Consider the following 26085-nt stretch of genomic DNA (forward strand, 5'->3'; position numbering starts at 1 on the left):
CTAAAACATAATAAAACACCGGAAAGGTTTGAGTCAGCTGTTGCAGAACATGTTTATAATTTTCCTCATCGCAGTATTTTATTTGATCAAACAAAAATAGTAGATACGTCTGTAGGACTTTTGCAAAGCTTCAGGGAAATTATAGAAACAAAAAATATAATATATGATGGTATTAGTATCAATAGGGATGAAGGAGAATTTAGGATCAGTTCAATTTATAATAGCTTAATTAAAAAGTAGAAAATATATTTAACCAGTACTGATTTTAGTAATAGTTATGAAATAACAGGTGACCTTGCGAACAGACGTCAGAATGGTTTAAATGCTGGGAAAAGTAAACGAACTGCTAAGCTAGCAAGCAAATGAATCCGTACCATTTACAATTCATAACATGGCTGATGAATTTTTGAGATTTAATTAGGGGTTATGGGCGGGGGGTTAACTGACCTTTACTGTTTTGGCTTTAGTATAAATATATTCTTCATTTTTTGATAGATTTCCATTTATATACTGTGAGGAGGCGTGTTTCAATCAATATAGATATTCGATTTTGTTTATACGCCAGTGAATGGAAGTGTTTATTTAATATGTGAGTTTTGTTTCCTATTTATTTATATTTTTTCTTTTGTTTTTTTTTTCTCTTTATGTGTTTAATATGTTTTTATTTTGATGTAAGTTAAGGAGAATTCACCCTTTTTCCACCTTCTTTAGTTGAGTTGGTCTTAATGGGCCTTTTTTAATTTTCACCTGCAAATTTTTTTTGTTTTCTGGTATAGGGCTTAATTATTTAAGGATTTCCTGGGAGATGGCCAAAGCAGAGGCTTTAACCAGAATGGGATGAGGGAGGAGTCGTTGTCAGTGTCCCTGCCTCAGACAGTAGTAATATTTTTAGAATAGGCTTATGTTACCTTATACGCAGATGTTAAATAAGCCGATGTTGCAATGCCACAGCAAGCCATCAAACTTCCCAGCCTTGCTGAGAATTTTGGACCTCTGTGGTCTGTGATCATTCGAGCTATTGGAAGCATCATCATCTAAATGCCAGTTGAACACGAAGAAACAAAAGCTAGAAAATATCCTTGTGTGACTAATATACTTTAGAAGTTACAGGATTTTTTTGTACCACTTGGGAACTTTTCCAATTTGTTTTTTAGATTATCCGCGAGTGGAAGCAAGCTCCGTCGAGCTGTTTTTCATTGTATTCCTGGAAACGTTGTTCAAATGAATTTCTAGCTAGAATAAAAGGCCAGAAAACTGTGTCTATGCTTTGAAGCAGTGTTACCAGATACCTGGTATGACATAGGCCATCCATGCAAGTGGAAATTTATCAAAGAGTTATTTTCGAGCAGAAATCTGCCAAAAGTGCTATTTTTCGAAAGATTTACTTTGAAAAAGATGTCACTGATAAGAGGTTGCCTTGTATGGAAACATTTCTTGGAAATCTATCTGGTCTTGCAAGTGAGAAAAGCTTATGAACATAAAATTCACCGATATTGATGAGAAAAGCTCCCAGAAGGAGTAAATACTTAATACTATATTTGTGGCTATGTTCATGGCGAATGAGACCCTCCAGTTAAAATTATTGCGGATGTTAAGTGGAAAAAATAAATTATTTGACGATTGATCAAACCTTCATTGCCTTAACCATCTCATCTCTATAAAATGGTATAAGTAGTTTTATTTCTGCTATGAATTCGTAAACATTTCCGAAAACACTATCCACTTCATGAAGTTGGAGATGTCAAAGAGAATGGTGAAATATATAGATTGGTTTAAAGCTAAGGAGTAATAATTTAAATGATATAAACCAGTGATGGGAAATATGTTCCACTTGTTGCTTGGGATCGCTTTCTAACTTTTATTAATTCTTGTCAGCTTAGCACGGTCTGGCAGTTTTGTGCTAGTATACTAGTAGTTTTGTGCTAGAATATCAGTGAGAAACGAAGCTGACTTCCGAAGCCAGTGCACGAACTCGCATTTACACTTGTGATTGGGGGCAGCCCAAGCATCGATGTCTCGGCCAATGCTTATTGCTTGAAGTATACGACTAGATAACCTAATAATATAACTTTTAAATGTAAGTAATACTAGATATGCATATGAACCATACTTTAGAGAATTTTATTTCAAATTCCCATAAATTTATCAGCAAACTTTTACTAATAAGATTAATCAAAATAATAGTTACCATTCTCGAATCAGCTTCAAATTGTAATTTTTTCTCACTTGACATTTTTTCTTTCTTAAAAGTGTTTTGAAATTTCTGGTTACTAAGGGCCGTAATTCGTTCTTTATTAGGTTGCCCCTACTTTGGACAACCAGGATGTTATATCATTTCTAGAGATTTGTTCAAGCGAAGATGTTTCAATGGACTAAGGCCCGATTGCTACATTCTCAGAAGAAGGGGCTAAATAAGTGCGGTTTGTATCCTCTATTCCCCCAATAATGAGTTTTTAAGTGAGGTCTTTAATAAAAAACAAAACGTTTCCCACAGTGAGCCTAAAACTAAAAAAAAGCTATAAATTAGCTAAGACCGTTACTGTAGAAGCAAAGTTCCTTATCGTTATTAAATTAAAAAAAAAAGTTTTAACTGAAAGTAAGGAGCGACATTAAAAGTAGAGATGCCTTATTGAGTCCGGTACCCACACCATATATGGGCATAGAGTCATTAGTGAGAATGATTGCGTAATGGGGTCAATGACCTCTTTCACCAGGTGTGATTTTGGTACGCTCTTAGCGAATGCCAATGTTGTTATTGTTTCCAAGGCAAAATGTCAAGGTCAATGTTGTTTTGAATAGAGTCATTAGGGAGAACACGTGGTTAATGGGGTCAATGTTATTGTCGTTTCCGAGCCAACTTTCTTTTCTGGTTAATCTAGAGTTGGCAGTCATTAATCAAATTGTTTCCAGGGAGTGTCTGACAGATGACATCAACTTAATTAATGCCTTTGGAGTTCGACCAGAATTGTCTCCGAGACAAAGTTTTGATCACAGATGACAGATGATGTCATGATTGATTGATTGACACGAAACGGGAATTAATTTGTTGTTCTAAAGAGAATTGATTCACGAAAGGGGAATTAATTTGTTGTTTCTAACAAGAGAATCGTTTCCGAGCAGACGTATTGATCTTAGCGCGCGAAAAGGTTTCCAAATAATTTAAAATACATTGGCGCAGAGATGCCAAACAAAAGGAACATGCCGAAATTCCGTTTAGGGATAATTTTGGCGAAACCGTTTTAGCTATTTTATGGAACTATTACGGCGAAACAGCGAGAGACATTTTAAATGGTGATTTTTGAAGAGATTTTGGAGGAGGTTTTGAGTGTGGTCGTTATAATACACAAGTTGTATTTTAACAGTGTTGTGAGGTCCTCTACCCCAACCCAAAGGGCCCCGATTGCTCTACCCCAACCCCCAAGGCGTCTCATACCCCACCCCAACCCCGAAGGAAGCCCCCGGTCCTCAAAGGCCCCCCAAGCTCTCAAAGGGCCACCGGAGCCCCCAAAGGCCCACCCAGACTAGAACTCTAACAAAAAAAACTCTAAGCTAGGAATAAGCTAAAACTCTAAGCTCTAAAATAAAATTAAACTAAACTAGAACTCTAACAAAAACTCTAAGCTAAGACTCTAAACTATTTACTAAAACTTAACTAAACTAGAACTTCAACAAAAACTCTAATATAAAAATCAAAAATATTAAATAAAACTAAACTAAACTAAAAATAAAAATTAAAAAAAAATTGAAGAAAAAAAGATATTAAATAAAAGTAAAATACAAAAGAACTCTAACAAAATATCTAAGCTAAGAATAGAATAAAAATCACGAAACACAATGCTAAAAAATAAATCATCTATATATACAACAAAAACTCTGATATATTACTATAATCTAAAAACTCTAATCTATAAAAAATAAATAAAATAAAATAGAACTATAACTGAAACTCAAATGTCAAAAAATCAAACTCTTAAATAAAATTAAAATAAACTAGAAATATAACAAAAAACTCTAAGATATGAATCTAGGATAAAAAATCTAATCTCTTAAATAATAATAAAATAAAATTCAACTCTAACTTAAACTCTAATCTAAGATTATAAGATAAAACTAAAAACTATTAACTAAAACTAAACAAAACAATAAATCCAACTGAAACTCAAAGGAAAAACATCAAACTCTTAACAAAAATTAAACTAAAATAGAACTTTAATAGAAACTGTAAGCTAAGACTCTAATCTAAAACATTCTATACTTTTAACTAAAACTAAAGCACGGGCTGGGTGGTCGTTGGTGAGCCCGGGGAGAGTGGGTGGGGGCCGGGGGTTCCTGGCGCGCCGAGTTGGCCTTTGGGAGTCCGGGGGACCGTGGGGGCCGGGGTAAGGCGTGTGGGGGTCGGGGGGCCAATGGGAAGCCTGGGGGACCTTTGGGGACTGCGGGTAGGCCGTTGGACGCCGGGGGAGGTTGTTTTGGGTTCTGGGTGGCACTGGAGGGCCAATTGGTCCTTTGGGGGTCCGTCGGACCTTCGGGGTTGGGGTAGTGGGATCGGAACCGTTGGGGAGCTCGGGGAGGGCGTTTGGGGGTCGGTGGGGGCCCTTGAGCACTGATTGGTGTTTTGGGAGCCCGGGGGACCTTTGGGGACTGAGAGAGGGCCTTGGGTAGCCTGGGGTGGGCCTTTGGGTGGCCCGGGGATGGCCTGTGGGGGTGTGTGGGGGTCCTTGCGCACCGAGTGGTGTTTGTGGAGCCCGGGGGCCGGTTGCGCCGTTGGGGGGCCTTGGGGGACGGAGGGAGGGCCTTGGGGGCACAGGGTGGGCCTTGGGGGCCCAGGGAGAGCTGTGGCGCGCGTGGGGGACATTGGGGGCCCGGTGGCGGGCCTATTGAATCCCCGTGGGTCCTGCGGATGTGCGATGGGCCTGGGAGGGGCCCGGGGATTGCTTGGGGGGGTCTGGGTGGGCCTTTGGGGGCTCCGGTGACCCTTTGAGAGCTTGGGGGGCCTTAGAGGACCGGGGGCTTCCTTCGGGGCACAGGGAGGGCAGTTGAGGGTCCGGGGGACATTTGGGGACCGGTGGAGGGCCTTTGGGATCCCGTTGGTCCTTCGGGAGCTCGATGGGTCTTTGGGGGGCCCGGGGATGGCCTTTGGGGGTGTGGGTGGGCTTTGGGGGGCTCCAGTGGGCCTTTGCGCGCTGGGGGGGCCTTTGCGGACCAGGGGCTTCGTTGGGGGTTGGGGTGGGGTATGAGAAGCCTTTGGGGTTGGGGTAGAGGACCTCACAACACTGTTAAAATACAACTTGTGTATTATAACGACCACACTCAAAACCTCTTCCAAAATCTCTTCAAAAATCACCTTTTAAAACGTCTCTAGCTGTTTCACCGAAATAGTCCCATAAAATAGCTAAAACGGTTTCGCCAAAATTATCCCTAAACGGAATTTCGGCATGTTCCATTTGTTTGGCATCCCTGCGCTAATGCATTTTAAATTATTTGGAAACCTTTTCGCGCGCTAAGATCAAAACATTTGCTCGGAAACTATTCTCTTGTTAGAAACAACAAATTAATTTCCCTTTCGTGAATCAATTCTCTTTAGAACAACAAATTAATTCCCCTTTCGTGTCAATCAATCAATCATGACATCATGTGTGATCAAAACTGTTTCTCGGTGACAATTCTGGTCGAACTCCAAAGACATTAATTAACTTGACGTCATCTGTCAGACACTCCCTGGAAACAATTTGATTAATGACTGCCAACTCTAGACTAACCAGAAAAGAAAGTTGGCTCGGAAATGACAATAACATTGATCCCATTAACCACGTGTTCTCTCTAATGACTCTGTTCAAAACAACAACAACATTGACCTTGGCATTTTGCCTCGGAAACAATAACAACATTGACATTCGCTGAGGGCGTGCCAAAAACACACCTGGAGAAAGAGGTCATTGACCCCATTACGCAATCATTCTCCCTAATGACTCTATGCCCATATTAGGAGTCCTGTCACGAGTAGCACCCCCATCTCTACTAACTCAGGAGCTCACTTTTTAGCCATGTTCGTCTTCTTCTTTTTAAGATGTAACAGAGACGTCAATTCACGAAAATGTAGGTGAGGCGACGATTTGCTTTTCATTTTTTTTTAAATGAAGACAATTGCCTGGTATTTTACAAAGTCTTGAGCGGCGGGGTGAGGGGGGGGGGCGTTATTTTTTCAATGCAAATACCAGTTTTATTGCAAATCCAAGGGGGCGGAATGGGGGGGGGCTAAATTTCATTTGCGACGGAAATGTAGGCTATATTGTATAAATTCAGGAGATGAAATTTTGATTCTTAAGGTATGTTTATTTCTTAGCTATCTCAATATTCAGTTAATCAGAAAACTTACCAATTTTTTTTTCGTTTAAGGAACTAACTAGAATTTTTTGGGGGTGATTGTCCCCCTCCCCTAACTGGCCCCCCTGAGTTGTAGGTTAGCCTTTTCACCTGAAACTAATTGGTAATTTGACTCCTTCCTAACAATTATGTCAACATAAGATTTTATTTCATAGGTCTTAAAGAATTCGACTGAGAAAGCTATACAAGCTATCACCATGGGCGTCGTTTGGGAGGGGAAAAGGCGGGGGGGGGGGAAGTTGCCCCTCCAATAATGTGGAGAAAAATTATTATATAGCCCATGCTCCTTGAATATTAGTATATGAACCCCTCTTGCCCCCTCAATGAAAATACTGTAGATTCGCCCCTGGCTATCACATAAATGGATGCCTAACCGCAAAATTTGAACTTTAATTTATTGAGCCCCAAAAGCCCTACTTTTATACCTATATAAGATGAATCTGATAAATTTTATATGGGAAAAATGCACCACAGAATCATTGCCAAACAGGTTGCTTCAAACATTTAATAAAAAAAATGACAGTTCTTAACATGTTTACGATTTGAAATATAAACACGTACTTTATCGGGTCTAATTAACAACTGCATAAAAGAGGTAGTCCCATTACCTCTATAATGTAGGTTAAAAATTGCATTAATAACAATTTATTTAGGGTTAATAATTGGGGCTAGGTTAGTGTGCAAAACACATATTAGTTAAAATAAACATAGGCCTGCATAAATATGCTCTTTTGGGAAAAATAATTATATAGGATTAGCAGTTCAGGCTAGGTTAGTTTGAAAAATACGGATTGGATAAAATAAACATAGGCCTATACAAATATGATCTTTTGGCAAAGATATTTATTTAGGGTTAATAGTTAGGGCAAGCTTAGTGTACACAACCCAGATTAGATAAATAAGGTTAGACAAATATGCCCTTTTGGTGAAAAAATTTATTTAGAATTAGTAGTAAGGGCTAAGCTAGTGTGCAAGAAACACATAAGTTGAAATAAACATAGAACACAAATACACCTTTTCGAAAAATGATTTTTTTTTTTGCTCCAGTGAAAAAAGAAAAAAAAAATACGACCCCGATAATATTTTACTGAGGTCTTTACTTCATGGTTGTGCTGGATAACGTAACGATTTAATTCTCACCCACGACGGAAGATAAGAAATTGAGTATCTAACAAAAAGGAACAGAAATGACATATGTGTAGCAAAAATGAGTTAAACCAAAATCACTGAAAATCTATCACGCTACAGAAACTACCAGAATAATTGAGTGATTCGCATCAAGGGTAGTATAAACATATTCAATGAGTTTGAAGCTTTGTCAGGCAAAATAAATTCAATTAGCAGGATCATCCGAAACCGCAGAATTTTGCTATTGTTGTATCTACAAGACAGGTAAAACAAATCTTATATATATATATATATATAATCTTTACATCACTGACATTACCATAAACCATAAAGGCAAGTGATTTGGCTGAAAATGATCTTTAATATTTCCCCAGCAATTTTCTCCGAGCTTTTCGTATTTCCTTCCTTAAGGACCTTCGATACCATTATCATTTTGCGAATCTCAGCATCGGCTGACAGCCTCAAAGACAAAGGACTCGGTCGCAAACTTTCCCAGTACCAATTAGAGCTTCCAAAGCGATTTTGTTAAAAATTAATAGGCGATATTAAATATGTCACAAGTTCGAAAAGCTAACGAGAGGCTAGTTTAAAACAAAGAAAACCTACAATCTCTAACTAACTGTAAAGCAAAACGTTGTCTATTCAATCTGCATACAGCATAAATAATATGCATTCTGTATTGGCAAAGATTTCCATCAAGGCAGTTAGTACAACAGGAAACTTCGAGAGCTGCCAATTATTCAATTATACTTCCTTGGAGATAATTTTTAATGTTTTCCAAGCAGACATACTAGAATATTTTTAGGGACTCCCCTCTGCTGAACCTTTAAAAGAAAATTCTGCTCCGTTCAATCAAAAACAGAATTCATGCTTTCTAATGATGTAAAAAAGTTAAATCTGAATATCTCTATCTCTGGCATAAAAGGGGAGAAGTTAAATGGTTTCTCCGAGATTTCCTGAAAATTAGGTTTCAGCTTTTGGTTTTTATGTCGTTGATTAGGCCCTCTTATGAAAGCTATACAAGCTATGGCCATACCACCCAATCAATTCCAAATTGTAAGCACCAGGAGTGAATCGAACTTCTAGCAAAAGGATACAACGTCAGACATACTAAAGAAACTTTACGCGTATGGTGTCCGCGGAAGTCTGTTAAAACTGATAGAGAACTTCCTTTCTGATCGTTCACTGAGGGCTGTTCTGTACGGATTCACTACCCGCGAATATCCAATAAAGGCAGGCCACTAGGGTAGTATCTTCGGACCTAACTTTTTCCTTCTCTACATAAAAGACATGTGAGGCAACCTTGCAAGCCCTCTACATCGCTTTGCTGACGACACCACTACACACGTAGCCATTCCAAAACACGAAGACCCAACCCATGCCTCCCAGCCCCTACAGACGGATCTTTTTAGAAATTACAAAATGGTCCGATGCATGCATGGTCAATTTCAATGCATCAAAAATAAAGGAGATGCTCATCTCCCGATGGAAAGTGCCACACATATATCCTAAATTGACTTACACGAATGAATCTCGTCAATTCGGCGAGCTTCGTCTCTATGGAGTAAATTTCTCCCCATATCTCTATTGAAAACCCACCTCGATTGGGTAAGTACCTCCAGTACAAGAAAGCCAGAGATACTCTTCATCGCAAAAAACCTTCTACCACCCAGCCCGATCCTCCCACTTTACAAGTCTTGCATCAGAACCATCACCAAGTATGGGAGTCCGCTGTATGCTGGTGCAACGAAATGTTGTTGACACCACTTCAAGATCCAGAGTTAGGGCTAAAAGGGCAGGTTCAGTCGTTCCTCGCGAATCTCTCCAGTCTGTAAGTGAAAGGTTTGATGTAGCGTCGATGGTTGTTTTCCACAAGAGCATAGATTCACCTCCTTTTCTTCAGTTTTCTCGTATTTTAACCCCCCCCCCCTGTCCAAACATCAAGACTGACACCAAGACACACATCTGTGTTCAATTATCTTAAGGTGGACACGACGAGAACAGTGTAACTGAAGAACAGTGTCATTCGATGTTGAACGAGCTTCCTGGCCAGGCTATATGTAGCGATTTTTCTTCGTTCCGCGTTTCCTATTTCAAATATTGTAAAATTTTAATAGGTTTTCCAATTTGTTTTAGTAACATTGAATTAATTTCAAGATTTGAAATTAAAGAGCAATTGGAATTAGCTATGATTCAGATAGATAATTTTTATCGTTAGTCTGAAAATATTGTCTCTATGCATGGCCTTTATGCATAGTATATGCATTTATATATTTTATATACTCCTCGATTGATTATATTTCAAGGGTGACATCGGTGAACGCTGATTAGCATACTTTCATTATCAAAATAATGTTGCATATTCAAATTTGACTGCTTCTTTAATGAGTTGATATCTTCTTCTTTAAATATACTTTTTCTTCTTCCTCCAATGCCCAGGACCTCGCTCTCCACATTTGGTAAGTACAATTAACCCCAGAATGTACATTATAAAGATCCCTTTCATAGCAGCAATAACTGATTCCGGTCCGCATCGGTGGGTGTCAACACTGATCAATTGGTCAGATGTCATGACTTGTCATTGTATATTAGTAGGGTAACATACAGTTTGTAGGAGGTTGTGGATATCACCTCAAATTTTGATCACTAGCAGTACCTCAGTAAGACTAAAATCGATAAAAGGAAAAGCATCAATTGTTCTATTGAAACTTTGTAGCTTATGTTGCGATATTTTTTTAATGACGATACTTTTTATCGTGAAGTAGTATTTTGTTAATAAAATAGAAGTCTCTGATCCTATCCAAACGGAGAAAGCAGGATCATGTATACTGCAGATTCCAAGGAGTGAAAATGTCCTTACTGTATTAAAAACAGGAGTTAAATTTAGTAAACCAGCCATATAGTTCGTCCTTCTCAATTCAATTTTTTTTTCCATACCCAGGCACTTCATATCGAAGGAGTTGTCGTAGAAACTTCGAAAAGGGCTCATTTGATTGGAAATTGGAGTGGCTAGTGCCCTTCTTAATAGTCGAAAGTGATTGGAGGGCAACTAACCCCCCCCACGCCCATCATTTCCCTAAGCACATCCAATTAAAATTTTGAGATAGCCATTATGTTCCATTTTGAAGGCGTTGTCGTAGAAACTTCAAAAAAGCCTCATTCTATTGGAAATTCAAAGGGCTAGTGCCCTTTTTAATAGTCAAAAGTGATTGGAGGGCCACACGCCCCCCCCCCCGGCCCATCATTCCCCCTAACATATCCAATCAAAATTTTGAGAGAGCCATTTAGTTCAGCGTAATTGATTTCCAGATGGAAAACATGTTTTTGAGGAGGATACTCCTCCACAATCCTTAAGGTAAATGTTTTAAGTTATACCCTGGGGGCATATAAGGTTTTCATAAAAGGCGTTGTCGTAGAAACTTCAAAAAATGCTCATTTGATTTGGAATTCAAAGGGCTAGTGCCCCTTTTGATAGTTGAAAGTGATTGGAGGGCAACTAGCCCCCACGCCTATCGTTCCCCCAAACACATTCAATCAGAATTTTGAGATACCCATATTGTTCAGCGCAGGCTAGTTGATTTCCAGATAGAAAATATGTTTTTTAGAAGGACACTCCCCCACAACCCTCAGGGCAAGGGTTTTAAGTTATACCCTGGGGGCATATAAGGTTTTTATAAGAAGGCGTTGTCGTAGAAACTTCAAAACAGGTTCATTCGATTGGAAATTCAAAGGGCTAGTTCCCTTCTTAATAGTCAAGTGATTGGTGGGGAACTAGCCCCTCCCCCACGCCCATCATTCCCCCAAACACATCCAATAAAAATTTTGACATATCCAATTTGTTCAGCGTAGTTGATTTCCAGATAGAAAATATGTTTTTGAGGAGGACACTCCCCAACAACCCTCAGGGCAAGGGTTTTAAGTTATGTCCTGGGTATATAAAGTTTTTATAGAAGGCGTTGGCATAGAAACTTCAAAAGGGGCTCATTTGATTGGAAACTCAAAGGGCTAGTGCCCATTTTAATAGTCAAAAGTGATTGGAGGGCAACTAGCCTCCCCCCCACCCCTACGTCCATCATTTACCCAAACACATCCAATAAAAATTTTGAGAAGGACGCTCCCCCAAAACCCTCAGGGCAAGGGTTTTAAGTTATGCCCTGGGGGCATATAAGGTTTTTAGTCGTAGAAACTTCAAAAAAGGCTAATTCGATTGGAAATTCAAAGTGCTAGTGCCCTTTTTAATAGTCGAAAGTGATTGGAGGGCAACTACCCCCTTCCCCACGCCCATCCTTCACCCAAACACATCCGATCAAAATTTTGAGACAACCATTTTGTTCAGCGTAGTTGATTTCCAGATAGAAAATATATTTTTGAGGAGGACACTCCCCCAAAACCCTCAGGGCAAGGATTTTAAGTTATGCCCAGGGAGCATATAATGTTTTTATAGAAGGCGTTGTTATAGAAACTTTAAAAACAGCTCATTCGATTGGAAATTCAAAGGGCTAGAGTAACTTTTAATAGTCAAAAGTGATTGGAGGGAAACTAGCCCCCCCCCACGCCCATCGTTCCCCCAAACACATCCAATAAAAATTTTGAGATAGCCATTTTGTTCTATTTTGAAGGCGTTGTCGTAGAAACTTCAAAAAAGCCTCATTCCATTGGAAATTCAAAGGGCTAGTGCCCTTTTTAATAGTCGAAAGTGATTGTAGGGCAACTAGGCCCCCCCCCCAGGCCCATCTTTCCCCCAAACACATCCAATCAAAATTGTGAGACAGCCATTTTGTTCAACGTATTTAATTTCCAGATAGAAAATAGGTTTTTGAGGAGGACACTCCCCAAAACCCTTAGGGCAAGGGTTTTAAGTTATGCCCTGGGGGCATATAAGGCGTTGTCGTAGAAACTTCAAAACAGGCTCATTCGATTGGAAATTCAAAGGGCTAGTGCCCTTGTTAATAGTCGATAGTGATTGGAGGGCAACTAGGCCCCCCCACGCCCATCATTCCCCCAAACATATCCAATCAAAATTTTGAGATAGGCATTTTGTCAGCGTAGCTGATTTTCAGACAGAAAAGATCTTTTTGAGGAGGACACTCCCGGACAACCCTCGGGGCAAGGGTTTTAAGTTTTGCCCTGGGGGCATGTAAGGTTTTTACAGAAGGCGTTGTCGTAGAAACTTCAAAAAAGGCTCATTCGATTGGAAATTCAAAGGGCTAGTGCCCTTTTTAATAGTGGAAAGTGATTGGAGGACAACTAGCCCCCCCCCCGGCCCATCATTCCCCCAAACACATCCAATCAAAATTTTGAGATAGGCATTTTGTCAGCGTAGCTGATTCCCAGATAGAAAATATCTTTTTGAGGAGGACACTCCCCCAAAACCCTTGGGGCAATAGTTTTAAGTTATGCCCTGGGGGCATATAAGGTTTTTATAGAAGGCGTTGTCGTAGGAACTTCAAAACAGGCTCATTCGATTAGAAATTAATAGTCGAAAATGATTAGAGGGCAACTAGACCCCCCCCCTCCCCACGCCCATCATTAACCCAAACACATCCAATCAAAATTGTGATATGGCCATTTTGGTCAGCGTAGTTGATTTCCAGACAGAAAATGTGTTTTTGACGAAGACACTCCCCCACAACCCTCAGGGCAAGGGTTTTAATTTATGCGAAAATATATATAGAAAATATATTTTTGAGGAGGAAGGCGTTGTCGTAGGAACTTCAAAACAGGCTCATTCGATTGGAAATTAATGGTCGAAAATAATTGGAGGGCAACTATACCCACTCCACGCCCATCATTAACCCAAACACATCCAATCAAAATTGTGAGATAGCCATTTTGTTCAGCGTAGTTGATTTCCAGATAGAAAATGTGTTTTTGAGGAGGACACTCCCCCACAACCCTCAGGGCAAGGATTTTAAGTTATGTCCAGGGAGCATATAATGTTTTTATAGAAGGCGTTGTTATAGAAACTTCAAAAACAGCTCATTCGATTGGAAATTCAAAGGGCTAGTGTCCTTTTTAATAGTCAAAAGTGATTGGAGGGAAACTAGCCCCTCCCCCTCCCATGCCAATCGTTCCCCCAAACACATCCAATCAAAATTTTTGAGATAGCCATTTTGTTCAGCGTAGTTGATTTACCGATAGAAAATGTGTTTTTGAGGAGGACACTCCCCCACAACCCTCAGGGCAAGGATTTTAAGTTATGTCCAGGGAGCATATAATGTTTTTATAGAAGGCGTTGTTATAGAAACTTCAAAAACAGCTCATTCGATTGGAAATTCAAAGGGCTAGTGTCCTTTTTAATAGTCAAAAGTGATTGGAGGGAAACTAGCCCCCCCCCCCCCCCGCCAATCGTTCCCCCAAACACATCCAATCAAAATTTTTGAGATAGCCATTTTGTTCAGCGTAGTTGATTTACAGATAGAAAATATGTTTTTGAGGAGGATACTCCACCAAAACCCTCAGGGCAAGGGTTTTAAGTTATGCCCTGGGGGAATATAAGGTTTTATAGAAGGCGTTGTCGTAGAAACTTCAGAAAAGGACTCATTCGATTTGAAATTCAAAGGGCTAGTGCCCTTTTTAATAGTCAAAAGTGATTAGTAATATTTTTTTTGTTGTTGCTGTTTAGACCAGGGCACTCCGTATTGAAGGAGTTGTCATGGGAACTTCGAAAGGGGCTCATTCGATTGAAAAGAGAAAGAGCTAAAAAGACTGAAAAAACACAAGTGAATGTCCACTGTCAGTTTAATATACATATACTGATATTTAGTAATCAAAATGTTAAATTTATTTGATTTATTAAAGTTATAAAAGTAAAAACATTTATATTTTTTCAGTAAAGTGCAAATTTTGTTCTAGCCTTGGGAAGGCACAGGGGTTCTGCGCCCAACTTATGTTAATTTCTGCTCACTTTGAGTTTGACTCGGTTATTTATTGTAATTTCTGTTCGTTTTGGGTTTCATTTATTTATCGATGCTGATTTGTTGTAGTTTCGAGCTTGGTAGATTATTTGATTTTATTTTTGCTCATTTTTTGTTTAATGGAGTTCTTTACTTTTCTTTACCAATTGTAAACAGTCAAATTACCTACTGTATATAACATTACCAATTGATGCATTGGTTTGGTGCAAAAAAACCATAACAATTCTAGTGGAGCCCCCTCAACCTGAATCTTAAATAGGACTCAAGATAAATCAAGGTAAAAAATCCTATCAACTACAGTGCAGAACAAAATTAAGCTTTTCTTTATGTCGCTCTAGAAAACTATTTATTGGAAGCAATCCTTTCCGGTACTTTACTTTCATCAATTTAGTCTCTTGATCAACACCCAAAATTATTATTGACAAAAGTAGAATCAAATAACACCCACCTGTTCTGTCGTCCATTCATTAGCACTACTGCTCGGCCAAATGCTGGAATTGGACTTCACTCCCGAGTCTGTAAGGAGTAAAGGCAATGTTCCGTGCTCAAAATTCCTAGTATGACTCGGACTAGTCGATTCCAAACTTCCACCACTCGTTATTGAATCACTCATTTCTCCCTCGGGAGTCATTGGATTAGAAGGATTTAATTGCCGCTGCTCATAATAATGCTCTTTGCTTTGAACTAAATGAAGGATAATAGCGAAATGAATACACATTAATGACTGAAATCAAGGTTATGGAAAGCTGATAAGAAACGAAAAAATTGTTTGCATTTAGTATATTAGTAGATTAAGTATATTTTTTTTCTCCCCTGTTCTTTCCTGGCCATTCAGCCTTGCGAGTGACACTGTGTCTAAGTTGATTTTTTGTGTTGTGAATTTACTGTTACTAATTTATATTGTTACATTACTGTAAAGTGGAAACACAATCTTATCCATAGCGTATAGCGTTTTTATTTTTCAGCAATTTAACAGTGTACATGTCCCGAGTAATAAACTGGCTTTGTCATAGAATAGGCAGTATTTTCATGACAAATATTTAGAATTTATAAAACCTGGACAAGCGAAGGCTTAGCTTGTCTATGAAGCCAAACCATGATAGCTTGGCTTTATGGCCAAGATGGCTAAAATTACTTGGCCAATATGACTTTAGTCAAGCCTTCAAGGAGCGTACTAAGTAAAATTGGATGAGCTTCAACCTCTATAGTATTTCCCCAAATTCAGGACTGGAAATATTCGGTTTCCTCTAATTCAAATCTTAAATATAAATAGGTAAGCGAAAAAAGTGCCCAGGGTACCCGAATACTGGCTCAGAATGGCGCAAAATATGCCCATATTGAATAAACACGATCGTTCTGAGCTTTAAAAACGCGATTTCTGTATATCTCTTGAGCTAATTACAACAATCTAAACATAAATATTAGTTGTATTTATTTTTTGTCTATTTTTACCTTTGCTTTACACAAGGCCAAAGATAAAAAAAAGCGCTTCCCCCGAAAGAACATAGTATCAAAATATGTGTACATTTTTCTTTAAATAGCCTATGTTTCGCAGACACACCTAGATCTAAAACAATCTACTTAATTTAAAAAAATAAATAAAAGTTAGATCCAAAGAAACTTAGACCTTCATAAAAAAAAACGAACAAAAGGAAGCAAGAACAAAAAAGAAGACGCATCACCAAGGTTGCCACTCGGTAAAAAAAATCACTAGATTTTAGTGATTTTTAGGCAATATAAAAATCGCTAGAAATCGGGATAAATCACTAGGGGTGGCAACCCTTACCACCACTGCTTCCCATGCTAAAAAGTGATTTTTCTTGTTGTTCAACATGGGGGACTAGTAATTCACCTCAATGGGGTTTTCCCCTACGGGCATTCCAATGGCGCAGCTTGCATTACGATCCGACTCCATTTTTGTAGGGTTTCAAACTATTTTTGGAATTCCCATGATTTTTTTTTAGCAACGAACTTTTATTATTAAGATTAGTTGAATTACTACTGCTACTAACAACTCAATGCAGCACCAAACCACCTGAGGTTAACACAACTTCGCAGGCTCCTCCTCCATCCCAATCTCTTTAAAGCCCCCTTCTTAACACCCTCCCGAAAAATTTCAATTTCCCTTTAATGCCTCCTTACGACCTCCTTCCACCCAATTCTGGGATGAACCACTTTTTGTTTGGCTTTTAGTTAAATGGATTTCATTATACAGGGTGTTCACAATAAATTATTACCAGCCGAAAAATAATTCTTTAATGTCAATTTCCCATATGAGAAAATAAAGCCGTTGTTTTAAGGGGGTACCCATCCCTCTTCAAGGAGCGCTGGAGTAGCTGCACAATTTCAAAAGACAACCCAGATAAATCTTTATTTAGAATATACACGGAGGAGTTTTTTTTTATGTCTAAAAGTTTTCTGTTTTATTTTTAGAAAGATATTCCTATCAAAAGATCTACGCTATCAATGATTAATAAAAATTGGAATTGACATTGGACAAAAGGAACTTTTAGAAGACTTAAATTTATTAGTAGAAATAAGAAAAATGTTTTCCTTTTCTACTTAAAAACTTCCTTTTCCTTATGAAAGGGTGATGTAAGCCCCTAATAGAAATTCTTTCCCCCAACAGAAAAGAGATGTGAACTTCCTTCTTTTGAAAAAAATCCTCAGTTTCTTAAATATAGATGTAGGATGTAAAATTTAGATATAATACTTGGAACTCTTAGATCTAACCCCTACGGTTTGCACAATGCAAAAAAAGTATCACTGATTGGGCCCATAATGATAACTGAGAAGCCTGTCTCGATTGCGGAGTGCAATACTATCGTTGAATCTTAACTTGAGGAAATGAACAGAGCCAGGTGATGGCTGGCTCTGGCTTCTCTGGCTGGCTTCTTGGGGTACCCCAGGCAAATAAGGAAGGAATTATTCTAATTTTTTTTTTTTTCAGAAAGAGGGGAGAAGAGGTCGGAAGATCGGCAAAAGTTAGTAAAAAGCATAATTGTTCATAGTTTTAAGAAACCAACCCGTATACATGGAGAGTTAAGAAATATACTCCCTCTAAAACAAGCGATTTTACGATAAGCTTTCAGCTGTAGGTTACAACAAAAGATTAAGATACTTATATCTTTGGATTTGTTAGTATCAGATCTATATATTCACCGAGCCAGAATTATGTTAGGGCTTAAATTTTTTATTGGAGAAGGATCTAAACTTGCTTAAAAAAAAAAAGGAGGGAAAATTGCCATTTTTTCAACAATTTCCAAATAATATTCAATATATTTTCAATCTAAAAAAAAAACAAATTTCAAAATATAATTCGGTATATTTATAGAACTGAATCTCAGCTATGGCAAAATTATCGACTTCTGTTGATATATTAAAACCACGGAAGAGCAAAAAAAAAGAAAAAAAAAGAGAATAATAGAGAAATAAAGAAAATAAAGAATGCGAAAAGTCGGGATTGTAGAATAAAGTTTGTTCGAGAAACAAGAAACAAATAAAGAATGATAGGAAATAAAAAATAAAAAGAATAACAGAGAAATAAAGAAAATAAAGAATGCGAGAAGTCGGGATTGTAGAATAAAGTTTAGTAGCGTCACAAAGTTCATGACACCATTTCAATTACAATAATAACAGCTTTTTAGGCATTAAGCCTGAAGACACTATATTTAAAAAGTCTGATGAATACAAGCGGAACTTAAATTATTTTTAGGTTCCACTGTTTAAAATATAAATGTGAACGAAATAAATCTCAAGCGCTACTTTTAACAACAGTCATGCATTTCACACTAAGCTAGATTTTTAAAAGAGCAGAAAATTACCTATTATTAGTTCAATTAAGAAAACGAGAATTTAAAATAAAGATGAATCAAAGGGAGTGGTCATTTTCAAAACAAATTGCAAAGATTACAATAGTTGGCACTTAGATTTGTCCATTAGCATAAAGAAAATTAACAGCTATTTTATTTGGTTTATATTATCCTTTTTGTCGATCGTCTTTAAGAGAATTATGGTTACTCTTATTCATTTTAAAATTTTATTTCACTTATTATTTGACATATAATTTTTTTTTATTTCACATATAAATTGTATTTATATGAAATTTAATTTTTTTTTTATTTCACTTATCTATTCCACATATAAAATTTTAAGTTATCCATTACTTTGCTGATGACGGCTCTTAGATATAAAGTCGAAATATTCATTTAATAAATCTCATTGTATTTAAAATATTTCCTCGTTATTTTACCTTCTATTATTTACATACATTTTATTTTAGTGTATGAAAGTCCTCAAAATCTAGTATTTGCTTAGATGGTCTTAGAAATAAATAGAAAGTCCATCTTGAACAAAAACAAATATGCGAGTTGGGAGGGGGGGGGGGAGGAGGCGGAGAGAGAAAAACAGACATAGTTAAGAAGAAGATATCCAATCAACCATAAAGATGGAAATGAATCGATTATAAAATCTTAGAGCCAAAACCAAGCTTAACTTGTGCGAAAAAATTTAGCCTTTATCCGATTTACTAGGCTTAATTTTCAGGAAAAACTTCCAAGCACTTAATACAAGACCGTATCCGATAGGGGGGGGGGTGAGAACTTGGATTTCAAAGATATTTATTATTCTCTTTTTATAAAGTACCAAACGGATGAATTTGTTCCTTTTAAAAAATTAGACTCAGAGTTATTGAGTAGATAAAATGGAATGAAGCAATCTCCGGGAACTGGGGATAATGGACATAGTCCTGAAGAAATTATCCAGCCCACTAAGAAAAATAACACGAGTCGGATGCAAAATATTACAACTAGAACCAAGTTAAGTTCTGTGATGCTTAACCTCTACCTGATCAACCTAAATTTTCAATACAAAAATGCAAGTACTACATTTAAAACCATATCCAGGGTTTGGGGGGGGGGGAGTACAATGTGTGTTTTGAAGATTTTAATGGCGTTATTTTTAAATTCTAGTTTAGTTTTTAACGGATTACCTTTTGTATGTAAACACGAAATAGCTAACATGGTTTTATTAATATGTAGAATCAATTAATTTTTTTCTTATTAACCATGTTATAACTTAGACCACAAAAGCGACAAAAGAGTTCATGTCAAAGAGAGGAAGGGAACGAAGGAGCAGAAAGAGACAAACGAGGAAAATAAAAAAGTCTAACCTTGAGTCTGCTGTCTAGGTTGTGCATAGGAGGGCAAAACTGAAACACCAGCCCTAGTATGCTGCAGTGTCACATTAGTGTATGTATGCGTTTGTCCAGAAAAGAATGTCTGGAACGTTCTTTGCCCTCTCAGAGATCCTTGAGTGGATGGTGCCCCATCAGGAATTGTTCGGACAAAGTTTGGAGGAGGGGCTTGCCTTTGAGACTCGATCTCATGATTAACATAGGAACGCTCACTCTGAACGGAGTCACGGTTGTGGGCATGCAGCCTTTCGTCTAAGCTTCTTGACGAGGCATAGGCAGATCGATCAGCGAACGGAGGTCTAAATTGAGGTTGAGGTTTCTCAGGAGCTAAACTTCTTGACGAAGAATATTGAGAATCATTTCGTCTGCCAAGAATAGGCGAACCTTGTTGAGGTCCTGGTACAATTGGGACAACCTCTCCTACTTCTAACTGCTTTTTGCTTGGAGGTATGGGTGGCTCTTCAATACGCCTCCGTAAAAGTTCCTCAGCGTCATTTTTTAGTCGGGTTGTTCTATCAACTTCATTTTTTTGTTGCCTTTTGGCCAGAACTTCTTTCAATTGACTAGCAATTACAGCCTGTGCATTATTCATCCTATCTTCACGCCTAACTTGCATGCTTTCCTTTCGATCTATTGATACAGCCTCTACACGCAAGGTTTCTGCATTCTCTGAGGTAATAGTAGAAGGAAGCGGCGTGTGCCTATGAGGAGGAATAGGAGGAGGTCGCATACTGTCACTCGATAACGAATCGCCATCATCGAAACTCTGATCCTGAAAGAACGTCTGAATTAGTGCCGATCGTCCATTAGGGATCCCTAATCAAGTAAAATCAAGCAGTTTTGCCAAACTTAGGATTTTTAGTAACAACAAAATTTAAGCAGATATAATTTGACATGTGCATAGTCTCAACTTCCTAGAATAATAATAATGAGAATGATACATTATGTAAAAGCTTAGAAAAAAACATAAATATTGCCCATTTGAATGAGTGGTAAGCCCACGAGGATACCCAGAAATTCGATCTGGGATGTAGGGAGAGGGGGAGGTAAAAAACACTATTTCGTTCTGGGAAGGGTTTTTCACTTACTTTCGAAAGTTTCTCAAGTATAAACTGACAAAAGTCAAAACAACTAAACAAATACGTGCGTAAACACTTTGTGAGGGATGGAAACTGAATATTAAAATGAGTAAAATACCAAATTTTGGTAACACAAGAATCTTCCAAGAGGAGACGGTTTCAATGGCCGAGTCTGATCTCTCCCCTGCAAAGCTTCTAATACATTTCTAAATAAGCCATTAAAACTTTAAATAAGCTGATCAAAATAGCGTTTGCTTATTTTCCAGTAGTAAATTTGGGGAATTCGATACATCCAGGCACAATCTGGAGAAAAGGGGAGAAGGGAGAGGCGGGTTTCAAAATTAATAAACCGATATGCCATTGAAACCCAACTGTGATATGAAAGACATCTGACAGAAAATTGGATCGTGCATCTATTTAGAATATTTTAAATTTGGAGGAGAGAAAGGGTGAGGGGTCAAAATGGCGTATGCTCATTTTCCAGTAATAAATTTGGGGAATTCGATACATCCAGGCACAATCTGGAGAAGAGGGAAGAAGGGAGAAGTAGGTTTCAAAATTAATAAGCCGTCATTGAAACATAACTACGATGCGGAAAACCTCTGACAGAAAATTCAGCTGAAATCCAGCGTGAGACATTTTGTTAGAAATACTCGACTTTACCACTGAATGCAGACAATTCATTCCCTTTCACTAGAAAGGGAGGAGAGGGCGACAGCAAAACTCTTACTGAATTTCCAAGATTTTTTTTATGGACATATTCTATTGATACCAAAATTAGAGAGATATGTCCCTTGACGTTTCCCCAAATTATCTTCACTGTAGAACCAAAAGATTTTATCCGACATTTTTATGTTCAATCATGTTTTGATCCTCTTTATCTACACTGCTTTATTGAACCTCCCTTTGAGAACAACTCAGCGAATGATTTTTTTTCGCAGTGCAAAAATGTCACGCAGGACCTTTAGACCTAACAGCGACATTATTTCTGGAATGGCAGATGTTTTACTTTTCCTGTTTTCTGTCTTATGACAACGAAGACTTTCTATTAAAGTACAGGTAAATACTTGAAGAATGTATTTTTTAGTAGCAACATTCACGTTCTAACCCGAAATTATTCCAAGGGGGGTGTGAAAGGGCAGCATTTTGAAGAAATACCATATTTCGACGAAACAACACAAACAAAACAAAACAGGTGAGCTACACCAAATGTATACGAGATTATGGACAAATTGAAAAAACATGAGAATTCCAGGGAGATAGTCCCAATCAAAACTGCGTTTGCTTTGCACCAGCGATGTTATTACCATAACTGGAAGGTTCCAGCCTTTATTTTACTACATCCGCCTAATGTTTTTACCCATCCCCACTTGCAACTTATGATTCTATCTATGCACACAAGAGGCATCAAATCTCAACCCCCCTCCATGGGGTTACACCGGTTTTTAGGAGGCCTGGTTAAACAAAAAACAACAACTAAACTGCATATCTCAATTCCAAATTTTGTTTTTCTGAAAACAGATTAAATTAGCACAACTAGCGGTATTGTTTATCGTCATTAATTAATAATTTAATTTTAGCCCTAACACACATTGTTCACAGTATACAAGTAGTGTAAATAGCGGTCCCATGTATAGTAATTTATTAGTAGCGTTTGTTCACAATGGTACTTTGCGTCATTTTAAAAAAATACACAAAGAAAATACTGGGTTAATTTTATCACAGATTTAGCCGACATTTTAAAGGCAAAATGAACAAACCTTTATACAGAGGATTTGAACTTATCCATACCTCAAATGTTTTATGCACGGCCAAGATACCTCAACATATACCTCAAGATACCTCACGACCAGATACCTCAAGATACTTCATACCGCAATATTTAAGGTCATTTTACAGTTTGTTCATGCAAACCAAATATCAAACAGTTTGTGGTAACGAACTATAAGTAAGGAGCGACTCGGCTCAATAGTAACCGAAACTCTAAAAACCGGAATTTTGATATTAACAGATGCATCAAAAGAACCAGCTTATTATGCTGATTCCAAATATATAAGAACATCAAGTCTAGTGTTACCCATCAAACGTGACGAGCCTGAGGAAATTTGCCTGATTTTTGAAATAGGGGGAAACACCCCCAAAAATTCAGGTAATCTTGATGAAAATCACACTATCAGATTCATTGTACCCGAGAACCCCACTGTAGAAGTTTCAAGAATGAAACTTTATATACAAAAATGTAGAATTTTGCTATTTTTGCCAGAAGACCGATCACGGATGCGTGTTTATTTGTTTGTTCTTTTTCATGGGCCATCGTATTGAAATAATGGTCCTAGGAGATCGGGAGAGGGCGCATTCGAACGGAAATCAAAACTGGCCCACTCCCACGCCCATTTATTTCCCAAAGTCATCTGATCAAAATTTTGAGATAGTCAATTTGTTCAGTATAGTTGAAAGATCAAATAACTATGTCTTTAGGGGTAAAATGACGGGGAGAGCTATGAAATTTGCCCGTCGTTTACGTATAGTATTTGTTAATGGGAAAGTATACAACATTTTTCAGGGGGGAGAGATTTTGTGCTTGGGGTGGATTTCCATTTCGAGAATTTTCCTTGGGGAGCAAAATTTCATGGGGGGGGGGGGGGTAAAATTCCAGGGAAAATTTTGCTCTGGGGGATTTGACAGAACTCCTTTACGAAATTCTTGTTAATTGTCTTACATTATCTTTGCCAACTCAGTTAGGCACGTGGAGATGCTCCAGCGGAATTATCGGGAGGCTATTTTCCGCGTGTTTTGATTTCTAGAAAAATTCTACGGAAGGGGACATTTCCGGAGTGATCGATAAACCGATTAGAGATTAAAGTCTTTTTCAAATGAAAGTATGCTAAGACGAATTTTTTTATTCTGAATCGTCTGCAAGAGATTTTACGGGGGTGGGGGGGATTTTCTGCAAGGATGGAATTGTCTCGAGGGAATTTGAAAGGGGCTGCACTATACGTTGGATGAAATTTCCAGGAAGGAGTTTAAAATGAGGGGGGGGGGGGAGAGATATATCTAATAGAGGGCGAAGCAGATTTACCGGTATATAGATGCAAAGTATGCGAAAGTTTTGTCTTACCCATCAAAGGCTACGAGCCTGAGAAAATTTGCCTGATTTTTGAAAAAAGGGGGGTAAACCTCCTAAAAATCATAAGATCAGCATGGAAATCTTAATGGATCTTAATGAAAATCCCACTATCAGATCCAGCGTATCAGAGAACTCTACTGTAGAGGTTTCAAGCTCCTATCTGCAAAAATGTGGAATTTAGTACGCGTGTTTATTGTTGTTTTTTTGTGTGTTTGTTTTTCGCAGGGGTGTTCGTATCGATCCAGTGGTCCTATAATAATGGGAGAGGGTTCATTCGAACGAAAATTAAAATTTTTAGTGCCCTTTTAAAGTGACCAAAAAGATTGGAGGAAAACTAGGCCCCCTCCCACGCCCATTTTTTCCTCAAACCGTCCGATCAAAATTTTGAGATAACCATTTTGTTCAGCATAGTTGAAAATTCAAAAAACTATTCCTTTGAAGATAATACGACCCCCCTTAGCCCCTGGGGAAATATCTGTAAGTGATGAAATTTGTCCATTGCTTACGTATAGTATTTGTTATTGGGAAGTATACACACATTTTTCGGGTGGAGAGGGGCGGAATTTTCTGCTGGATGGATTTTTCACAGGGAGAATTTTCCATGGGGAAGAAAGTTTCCAAGGGGTGAATTTTTCAGAAAAAATTTACGCTGGGGGAATTTGCCAGAATTCCTATACGAAATTCTTCTTATGTGATGCTTTCTCTTTGCTGACTCAATTTTACGTGTGATGTTAAGGGTAATTGTTCGGGGTAAATTTTCACCAGGACTGAATTGTCTAAAGAATATATCCGTGGGAAGGAGGGATTTTTCCGTGGAGGTGGAGCCAGATTCCCAGGCATTATTCAAAAAACAACCAGAAATTAAATAAAAAAACAAGTTTTTTCGGCTGACAGCAAGGAGCAACATTGAAACTTAAAACAAACAGAAATTATTACATATATGAGGAAGGTTGCTCCCCCTCAACACCTCGCTCTTTGCGCTAAAGTTCTTTAAAGTTTTTTTTTACAAACATAGTGTTTCAGGAGTCGTTTTTAAAGAGGGACAGAATTCAAACTTGTGTTGAGGAGGAGCAACCACCTCATATACTTAATAATTTCTGTTTGTTTTAAGTTTTAATGTTGCTCCTTACTTTCAGGTGAAATAAATTTTTTTTAATTCAATTTAGGAATAAGGTTGTGCCCAGGTGTGTTGGATTTCTAGGTCGAAACACCTCACATATGAGAAACATTACACAGAAAAGGTGCATTTTCTGCCATCAAAAGGCTAAAAAATATCAAAAATTACTTTTATTCTAAACACTCCCCTCCTCCTAGCCATAAAATGTTGCAGGAACATCGACACAAGGGCCACAGTTTCGGCACAGCATAAGTGGCAATTCCTATCAGATTGGACTCAAACCCTCAAAAGATAAAATGAAACCGTAGATACCAATTCCTACAAAATTTAATTGATACCGTTAGGCCCTTCTCATTGATCCGAGAGACATGTCTCTTGGCGCTTCCCCAAATTATCGTCACTGCAACACCAAAAGATTTTATCTGAAATTATATGTTGAATCATGTTTCGATCCTCTTGACCTCCACTGCTTTGTTGAGCCTCCCTTTGAGAACAGCTTATCAAACGATTTTTAGAAATTATCCGAGACACGTGAAAATGTCCCACAGGATATTTAGACCTAACATATCTCTGTCGGAAGGGTAAATGTTTTTCTATTCCGGTTTTCTATCTTGTGATGACGATTGCTTTCTATTGCAGTGCAGGTAAATGCACGTAGCATCTATTTTTTTCTGTAACAAAATAAACGTTCAGACCCAAAATTATTCCAAGAGGGGAGGGAGAGGGCAGAATTTTTAAAAAAATTTTGAAGAAAAGAAAACAAAAAGAAAAAACAGGCGAGTTACATAAACAGTTTTGAGATTATGGAAAATTGAAAAAAAAAACATGAAAATTCCAGGGGGATAGCCTCCATTCAATCTGCATGTGCTCGACACCAGTAATGTTATTAGCCTTAAACTAGAGGTTTCCAGCCTTTATTTTACTACATCCGCCTAATTTTATCACCCATCCCCACTTGCAACTTATGATTCTATCTATTTGCACAAAAGAGGCATCAAATCTCGACACCCCCTGCCCCTCCATGGGGTTACACCGGTTTTTAGGAGGCCTGGTTAAACAAAAAACAACAACTAAACTGTATATTTCAATTCCGAATTTTTGTTTTCCTAAAAAAAGATTAAATTAGCACAACTAGCGAT

General features: G+C 37.9%; 1 protein-coding gene across 1 annotated transcript in view; it reads right to left on the minus strand.

Annotated features, from left to right (window-relative positions):
• Positions 1–14862: 14862 nt before the first annotated feature.
• LOC148944622 (neurabin-1-like) overlaps positions 14863–26085 on the minus strand; it is a 67738-nt gene continuing 56515 nt past the window's right edge. Inside the window, exons 10-11 of the mRNA XM_089099971.1 lie at positions 19600–20395; positions 14863–15113 (exon numbers count right to left, since the gene is read on the minus strand). Of these exons, the coding sequence (XP_088956097.1) occupies positions 14863–15113; positions 19600–20395 (1047 nt within the window). The remainder of the gene's footprint in view (positions 15114–19599; positions 20396–26085) is intronic.

The sequence above is a fragment of the Artemia sp. Qi Xiang Cuo genome, chromosome 14 (genome assembly GCF_049724085.1).
Source record: "Artemia sp. Qi Xiang Cuo chromosome 14, ASM4972408v1, whole genome shotgun sequence".
Classification (NCBI taxonomy): Eukaryota; Metazoa; Arthropoda; class Branchiopoda; order Anostraca; family Artemiidae; genus Artemia; species Artemia sp. Qi Xiang Cuo.